At 38.3% G+C, this 8,824-nt stretch overlaps 2 protein-coding genes across 4 annotated transcripts in view; both read left to right on the top strand.

Annotated features, from left to right (window-relative positions):
• Positions 1–119: 119 nt before the first annotated feature.
• On the top strand, positions 120–4,697 carry antkmt (adenine nucleotide translocase lysine methyltransferase). Of its 3 annotated transcripts, none has more exons than XM_034893495.1 (7): positions 120–217; positions 1,549–1,712; positions 1,808–1,912; positions 1,998–2,138; positions 2,334–2,384; positions 3,555–3,802; positions 4,025–4,697. In XM_034893495.1, exons 2-6 carry the CDS (start codon positions 1,551–1,553, stop codon positions 3,786–3,788), a joined length of 693 nt encoding a protein of 230 aa, XP_034749386.1. In that variant the 5' UTR covers positions 120–217; positions 1,549–1,550; the 3' UTR covers positions 3,789–3,802; positions 4,025–4,697. The 3 variants fall into 3 exon arrangements, with proteins under 3 accessions (XP_034749386.1, XP_034749388.1, XP_034749387.1); XM_034893496.1 differs by having other exon boundaries at positions 121–213; XM_034893497.1 differs by lacking the exon at positions 1,998–2,138.
• Positions 4,698–5,377: 680 nt separating this feature from the next.
• xpo6 (exportin 6) overlaps positions 5,378–8,824 on the top strand; it is a 16,924-nt gene continuing 13,477 nt past the window's right edge. The window contains exons 1-4 of the mRNA XM_034893573.1: positions 5,378–6,163; positions 7,097–7,187; positions 7,677–7,789; positions 8,302–8,499. Coding sequence (XP_034749464.1) covers positions 6,161–6,163; positions 7,097–7,187; positions 7,677–7,789; positions 8,302–8,499 — 405 coding nt within the window. The 5' untranslated portion in view covers positions 5,378–6,160. The remainder of the gene's footprint in view (positions 6,164–7,096; positions 7,188–7,676; positions 7,790–8,301; positions 8,500–8,824) is intronic.

Below are 8,824 nucleotides of genomic sequence, written 5' to 3'. Positions count from 1 at the left end.
TGGAACAACAATTTTATTCTAAGCTAAATTAAAACATGGAATGGGGCTAATGTAGTATTGCTTTTTTCCAAATTAAACGAAATACTGTATATAAAACAGGCAACAACAAGACAAAAGGAAAGCATTATACAGGAATCAGCCAGCATGACACTAGTGGCCATCAGAGGCGCCGGCAGGATTCTATTTCTTACTGCGCAGAGAATCGCCTGAACAGTAGGTACCACGCGCGCACATACGGTCCAGCGAGCAAGGGAGACTCTGTTTTTGTACTAACGTTACTGATACAAAAACGCCATCCAGTTCAAATTAGCCTATTGCACACATTTAAAAGACCAACCAACATGCCGGTGTACACCACTGTAGTTTTAATACGCACTTACTTTTCAGAAATCATACGCACACGAGCCAGTCACATTCTCATCCAATATTCATAATTCAACATGGTGTCAATGTAATCATGTCTGCCTTACAACCAAACTAATGTTAACTCTCTGATAAACCACTCAGGTGCAAGCAGTTATAACTTCTTTTGGACGCATATCCTGGGCTTAAACAGCTTTATTATTATTTTGGATTCTCGTATTCACAAATATATTAACATGCTACAATGTTAAACTTACAAGTCGGAGACGAGAGCAATGTTCTCGCATTTACCGATTTGTTAAAGCATTCGAAAGGTACCGAGAAAACATTGTGTCGCAATATGTCTCACGGAAAACGGCGCTCAACGAATGTGACGGCAAATAAACCGAGACTACGTCTTCAGCAGGCCAGGCCGAAATGTGCAAGAATTGTGTATCCAGACGTTGTCTGACTGAGAATAGCATAAACGTATGTTTTCGTACACAACATAACGCCGCAACAACGGATCAATGCAAGAAAAATCTCATTGACCTGAAAGAGTGCGTGCCGTGAGAACCGCACCTACCCGTAGGACCGGTCCGTTTGCAAAATAAAGTCGAGTTTACTAACATTAGTTCCGGTAATGTTACACAGACATTTTCTGAGGAAACGACTTATAAAAAGTTTTCAAGTCAACTCATGATTCCTGGAGAAATCACTAATCATTTTAATGTTTTTGTAATCTCTCCCAGGTTAATACACTATGACCACCAACTGGTACACAGACATGGTCAATGTGTCTGAAACATACATTTGCACTATCCCTATACCAGTATTTTAAGGCCTGAAGCCCTCCACCACATAACATACTATTTCATACAAAAGAAGACATTAATTATGTAGCCAGTTCATTTACATTTTTTAGCATACTTATATTTAAACAGTTGCACATTTTGTTTTTCCGATCTTGTATATACTTAAATATTTGTTCTCACATTCTTATATTTTATTATTATATTTTGTTATTATAATTATTATTTCATGTATATTGTATGTATGTATATTTTGTGTGCTGCTGTAACACTGTAATTTCCCATTTTTTTGGGATCAATAAATATCTATCTATCTATCTATCTAAAATGTTTCCTGTGAGTTTTGGTATATTCTCTAAAAGTTAGTAGAGCTCATACTACATATGTCATGCAGGAATGGATGATAATGGACCAGATGAGGCCTTTGCTGAGCTCAAGACAAGGGATATTGGAGGATGGGGTGTTGCCCAGATAGCTGCTGGCAGTGGCCTTGCTGTATATGCTATGTGGGCGGGAATCCTCCAGCCAGGCTTCCGAAAAGTCCCCTTGAGGCTACAGGTATGGTCTACATCTTCAATAACAATTGATGCAACTAATTTTGTAGTAATTGTACATCAATGTTTTTATCAGAAGCTCTTTAAACTGTCTTCTAGGTCCCATACATTGCTGCCAGCAAAGCTCAAGTAGATCATGTAATGACATTGCTGAAAGGTCGAAAGGGAGGCCTTGTAGATTTGGGATCTGGTGATGGTCGCATTGTAAGTATAATTGGGCATATTTGGGCTCCTTTTTCTTGCACTGGAGAGCAATGGGTTTTGACCGTGGTTAATTTGAACCCTCAAGGTCTTGGAAGCCCATCGGCTGGGTTTCACTCCAGCAGTTGGTTATGAGCTCAACCCTTGGCTTGTTCTCATGGCCCGCTTTCATGCGTGGAGAGCAGGCCATCATGAAAAAGTGTCGTACCGACGTGAAGATCTCTGGAAGGTTTGACATTTATCACTTGTATGCTTTAGTAACACTCTTGTTCAAATTTGCCACACATAAGTTACGCCAGCCACCATTTAATGACAACATTTTACAGCATTTTTGTTAATTTGTTTTTGTGATTGGTGTATTTGTGTTTTTTTAAGCTGAATTGTTAATAAAGTTGCCTATTTACCACCTCCCTTGTATCTTCAGGTCGACTTGACAGAATGCAAGAATGTCACAGTGTTTTTGGCTCCAAGCGTGGTGAGTAATATAGAGATCTAAGAGTATTCTTTAAACAAGCGGGTGTAATCAGACAACTTCAGAAGAAATTTTGGATTCTATGGTACAGCTACTTATTTACAGGTATGATGAAGTAAAAATGTAGATGCTTTGTGTGTGATGGTCAAAGGTCCTAGCACTGTAGAAATGTCTTTGCCTCAGCAAGTGTGGAAAGTGGCTTTTCAGGCTTTGGACATTAAAGTTGGCTTGTGTGTGTTTTAGCACATACAGTAACAACAGTATTCCTGTGTATCGTACATCCCTTGACGTAGAGCTGTGCGATATGGAGAAAATCTAAATATGTTTGACCATATTCATCAATGTTGATATTTCTGCAATTTTGTAGCATTGACTTTTGGTGCTTTCACAAAAATGAGATAATGAGATTTTAGATAAATACTCATCAATATAAGGACTTAGTGGCTTAAGGCAAATTACAAAACATCTAGAACAGTCTGGTAAATTCAGAAAATACACTTTATTGCAGCCTTTAAAACCAGAAAAAGGTTACACTCAACTCTCATATGTATCGATGTTGATACATATGGGTGTGAGATAGGGCTGTAGTCAAGACCACCTTTGTCAAGTCCAAGACCAGGACTAGTCAAGACCGAGTCCAAAGAGGTTTGAGTATGAGTCAAGACCGAGTCCAGAGAGGTTCGAGTCCGAGTCAAGACCGAGTCCAGGACAGAAAAAAAGGTCTTATGCATGACAGTATCAAGACAATCAATTTGGGTTATTTGTGGATATAAAAGCGAAAACAGTGTCAGAACACCCAGGATTTATGAGTATAGCCATTCCCCTTGATATTATATGGTGACTGTGAGATAGTAATATAATTAGGCGTGGTGGGTCATGTGTAGGCATTACAGGTTATTCCAGGTTGCATTTTTTGCAAAGGTTTAACTTTTTATCTTATATATTTCAGAGGGGTTTATTTAGAAATGAAAAAGCAGCCTCACTTCTAAATAGTTAGATTTTGTTGAGTACCATGACTTTACTAAATTTGTACAGATCCTTGATACACTAAGAAAAAAAATCTGGGAAGAATCTGTCAGCACATGATTGAGGTGCTGTTGCATTCAGATGCACATTTTCATGGGTCAATTTTAACATTGCCGTAATTTTTCTATCTTACTCTTGTTTTCCTAGCTTTCATTATTGCAGCAGAAATTGGAGGCTGAGCTTCCTGATGATGCCTTAATGGTAGCTGGTCGTTTTCCCTTCCCTGACTGGACACCCTGCAGGATTGAGGGACATGGTGTGGACAGAGCCTGGGCATATAGCATGCAAGCACAAAGACGGAACACCTTCAAGAAAAATGACAGACAGCCCACAGGTATCAACCTCAACCAGGATCTAACCGAGGACAAAGGATCAACTTAAAGCAACATGAATGACCCTACTCTTTTGCCCTTTAAAATGTTAACATTAAATTATCATTAACTTACTGCTTATAAGATGTAGATCCTCTTCCCTTGAATATTTTGGACATTTAACCTTACTTGACAGAAAGAATATTTTTCGACTACAATCAGTGGTTTCTGACAAACTGTTGTTGCTTCCCGCTCCACTGGGGCACTGAAAGGACAGAGTGAGTGACAAATACTCTCTTCTACCATTTGGATAGATGTAATATTTGATTTTTTATTAGCAAAGTTTAAACCAGAAATTCTTGAGGTTTTCTGTTATATTCACAAATGGAACACCATACCTTTGCCTTAAGAAAACTGTAGATATTTTAGGGATTTACCTGCCTGGGTGGAGCAAGCTGCACATATATATTTTTTTGCTCTGTTCAGTATGCCAGAGATGTTCCAATACCATTTTTTTTATTCCGGATTCCAATACCTGACCTTCCGTTTTGACTTATACTGAGCCCAGATCCGATACCAGTGCGTATGGATGTAATATTATGGCTATCAATGTTGTATGTCCTGGCTCAGATTCAACCACCTTTTAAACATTAACAGATACATGCAGAAAATGAATGTCACAGAACTCTGCTTTTATCTAGTTTGAAAGTAGGTCATACAGTAAAAACAACATAAATATGCTAGTTTAGAGTAGAGGGTGCAGTTAGTTTTCTACAGGTATGTTGAAGTAAAAATGGTAATGCTTTGTGTGATGGCCAAAGGCCTTTAGTGCTGTGGAAATGTCTTTGTCTCAGCAAGTTTGGAATGTGGCTGTTTAGCCTATGAAGTGGTTTAGCGTGTTTTCCCCCAATCTCACAGATTGTTAACACTTGTTTTATGGGGTTATAATAGTATATAAAAGAAAGCCTATATGCTGTATCCCTGTAGTACATGCCTTGACGGCAAAACATGTTTGTTTTGGGCTGTTGCATTTTATCATGAACTTTTAGATTTTACTTGCTGTTATAGTTTCAGCTATAAAAGTAATTGCTCTAACCTATGTATGGTCTTTAAATTGCCCCATGAACCATCTGCTGGAAACTTAATTTGCCACCCTAATTCATTGTGTGCAGTATTTGGATGAAATTCCGCTGTGGCTGACATTCAATATTGGTTTACAGTGACTCAAACATGCCATTTTAAGAAGCATATGCGTACAGCAGTAATGGATGTATTAGCAAAGGCGTTGTGGTGCAGAGTAGACTTCCTCAAATTGTGTCTAATTTTGCTATAGTTAAAACTTTAATTAAAAACAAAACAGTTTCCACGCTGTCTTTAGCAGAAAGGCAATATTATAAGAGCCTTTTATTTATGGGTTTAGGACTTAGAATATAGGCTATAACGCTATTTAAATATTTTTTTAATATGATTTATTTTCATTACATAACTAATTGCGCGTTATTTTTTTTTTTTTTTTGCACACTAATACAATGTTACTCCAAAACTTTGTATTTACTTGTCCAAAAAGTGCTGTAAGATATACTGAAAATCGTGCTTTTATTATTGTAACTTGACACAAGCTGATTGGTTTGGTTGATTTTTTCAACAAAAAAGGAAGTTGCGAAGCAAACCCTATGAGCAAACCGTGTAACCAGAAGCTAGTTGTATACTTGAGCCGCCCGCATTGAGAAGGGGAATAACAGGAACAAGCGCGCATAGTACTATATATTTAGCATTTTACAAATGCGCCAGATGTATAACTTAAGTTTACATATTCACCCGTTTTGAAATTAAAACCGGTAGGGGCAAGTTGTCGCGAGCAACACCCGTAGAAGCATGTCTAGGTTTGACAGCTAAAAGAATGCCTTCATCCTTCTAGAAAAGCTAGCGAGTTAGCCATCCGCTGCAAGGTTAGCAGCTGGGCAACTCCGCTTCGAACCGCTTGACATAGAAAGCTAATTAACGTTGCAAATTTCTCCGGTGCTGCAGCTAGTGTTACCGTTAGATTTTCCTCGAAAAACATTTCTATATTTAACCTGACGGTGAATGGAAATTACACGACAATGCAGCTAGCTAGCTAGCTAGTCAATTCGAGATGTCATTTAATCTTAAACCTTTAGCTATGCTTGTTAAGCAAAAACACGTTTTATTCGAGCAAGGTAATTGTTGTGTGTTTAACGTGTAAGCACAGTCAACGAACGCCAACCTTTATTAGCTAGTTTTGTGTGAAGTATCGACCTAAGCAGACGAGCAGACCATGAGCCCCCTCTGCGGTTACGTTAGCCAGCAACACCTAAGCTAACGTTAGCTGCAGAATTGGCTTGCTAGAGAGGTAATGTTGGCTTATTAGTAAAATTTATTCGAAAACAAGTAAACTGAAGAAAGCATCTGAGCCAGCTAAACATGGTAAGTATAATAAAACGCATATTATTTACCTAGTTATTCAAGTTGTCTTCCTGTCTTATTTGCTAATAGCTAACGTGGAGGCATAGCGTTTGATTCGTATTTTTTGAACTGGAAGACCCAATGTTATGTTAATAATGTATTAAACGTTCTTCACATACAGTTTATCGTGGGTGATTGTGTGGATTACGGTCCTCCATGTCTGTTAATCCATATAACGGTTTGTGAGAGGGCAGGTAGCTATTTCACGGGATGTGACAATTCGTTAAGCCATGTCACGGTAACTTTACAAGACGCCCATCTTGCAAAACCGAATATTTGCTGCGAGTAGTGTTGAGCCTTGGCAAGTTGTGGCTTATTTGAGGAATTCAAAACTGCAGAAGCTGCTGTATACAATCTGAATTTGCTATCTCGTTAGTGCTAGGCATAGGCACTAGGCAGGGCCCAACATCCACCACCTACCAAAGCGTGGTACTAACTAGCCTACTATTTTTTTTATAACGCAGTGGTTTTTAAATTACAGAATGAGAAAAACTGGGAGTATCATGCAATCCTTATTGCAAAACTATATAAGCAAGCCACATGCAATTGTGAACTGTAGAATTGTCAAGATGTGTAAATATATTCTCATGAAATTATGCAAACAATATAAAGCACACAAAAAAACTTCACTTTAAATCAGCCTACAGTTCTTTAGTTAAGTAGTTCAGTATCTGCTGTGCATGTTTACCTTTATGCATGACAACTACACCACTGAATTATATCGGTCAAATGAACAGACACTGGTGTAAGTGTGATTTTTGTCATGCTAATGAATAGATGATCATGACACAAATGCAGCATTTAGTGGTTTGGCTTATGCATAGTTAAAAAAATAAACTAATCTAAATGTGTGTTTTGTACTTAACTTTACCTTTTTTTTTATATATCCACTAGGCTTCAGAGGAAGGATCGCTGCGTGCACTGGAGAGCCTTATGACTGAGTTCTTTCACAGCTACACAACCAATGAGCGGAAGAGAGAAATTGGTAAGTGTGACCTTGTTAAACCTACTGCTACACTTTAGAAGCAATGGCATGGTCCACAAGTATTTTCAGGGGTGTGTTTCCGACTAACCCAGGGTTGTAATGGAAACAACATAGTACTTATCTCTAAAATGATGAAGAGGGAACGACTACTTTCTCCCCCACGGTCACCTTAACATCACATTAACTTACGATTTGTAGGTATGTTTTAGTCAAGTAGATCTCTTTGTGGATCTCTTCTTGTTCTTTGATAAAACAGTCAAGGTTTATCCCTTTGTGATACTCTTTCCCAAATTATTGTAACAGTTGAAACATTTCTGGCTTAGCAAGTCAATATGCTGTAGTGTAAGTCTAATTGTCACTGAGGAGTGTCGTTTTTTTTAAACACACTTCCTGTGTTGTGACGCATTACTTTCAGTCTTGTCTGCAAGTCAAGTACTTCATTGTTATGTACCTCTGTTAGACATCATGCCTACTTCCTTTTTTCTGCAGAAGAGCTGCTGAATAACTTTGCACAGCAGACTGGAGCATGGCGTCACTGCTTGTTCTTTCTCTCCAATACTCAGAATGAGTATGTAATGATGTACAGCCTCACAGTTTTTGAAGTAAGTCCTGCTGGTGGGAGATTTATATTTTTTAGTACTGTCTAGGGCCGTCTTTACCTTTTTTTTTTTTGGTGCTTTGAAAATAAGACTCTACACAGAGAAAACTATTATTTATAGGTACTGAGTAGAGAATTTGTTTCACACTGTTCCTGTTTCCTTATTACTTTAATTCCGCAAAACAAGTAAGCTAAATGTGTAATACTTTTTGCATGGGATAAAAGGCTGAACATTCTGTGACCCAAATCAGATAATCTCCTACTTCTAAATTCTTTAATGTATATATGAGATAAGTATGCTTATTTAGGTGTTTGAATTGCAGCGTTATATTTGTAGTGAGAGGTGTCACTAAAAATGTGTTTCAGTGGGCTCTATACTTTTTGAATAAACTCTTGTTAAATAAATCAACACTTAAATGAATTACCGATTACACAGGTTACAAAATATTTGTCTGTATAATTTGTAGTCTCCTTCAGACACATCTTTAACAGATGATTGTCCCCTTTTACTTTAAGAACCTGGTAAACAAGATGTGGATTGGAGTTGCTTCACAAGACAAGATGGAGATTCGCAGCTGTCTGCCCAAACTTCTCCTTGCTCAACACAAATCTGTGCCTTATTTCATCCGTAACAAACTTTGCAAAGTTATTGTTGACATTGGTCGCCAGGACTGGCCAATGTTCTACCATGATTTCTTTACAAGCACCCTTCAGGTAAGCCCTGCTTATGTTGTTTCTGCTAAGGTTTAGTGTAAGTTTCAATCATCAGTAACTGGGTGCTGGTTTGTGTGTTTTAAATAGTCAACAAAAGTTGACAAAGCAGTTACATTAGGCATTTTTCAGATGAGCCAGGCCTGCGCAGAAGCAATCACCGGTGATCGCTGCACAGTGCATGCCGGTAAGATTTGTGTCTGACTTGATCCTGACTTGCTCTTCATTATTGGCCCATGCACACATGGGACAATTGGCGGTTTTCCACTGCGTGGTATCTACTCGACTCGCCTCGGGTCTACTCGCTTTTTTTGGTTTTCCATTACGA

Source organism: Etheostoma cragini, chromosome 15 (genome assembly GCF_013103735.1).
Source record: "Etheostoma cragini isolate CJK2018 chromosome 15, CSU_Ecrag_1.0, whole genome shotgun sequence".
NCBI classification, from domain to species: domain Eukaryota; kingdom Metazoa; phylum Chordata; class Actinopteri; order Perciformes; family Percidae; genus Etheostoma; species Etheostoma cragini.
Note: the sequence above shows the minus strand (reverse complement) of the source record. Positions and strands in the feature narration are given on the sequence as shown.

Coding starts and splice junctions, on each gene's coding strand:
- antkmt (XM_034893495.1), top strand. CDS start 1,551: ATGGATGATAATGGACCAGATGAGGCCTTTGCTGAGCTCAAGACAAGG. Junction 1,713..1,807: donor AAGTCCCCTTGAGGCTACAG/GTATGGTCTACA, acceptor ACTGTCTTCTAG/GTCCCATACATTGCTGCCAG. Junction 2,385..3,554: donor TGTTTTTGGCTCCAAGCGTG/GTGAGTAATATA, acceptor TTGTTTTCCTAG/CTTTCATTATTGCAGCAGAA.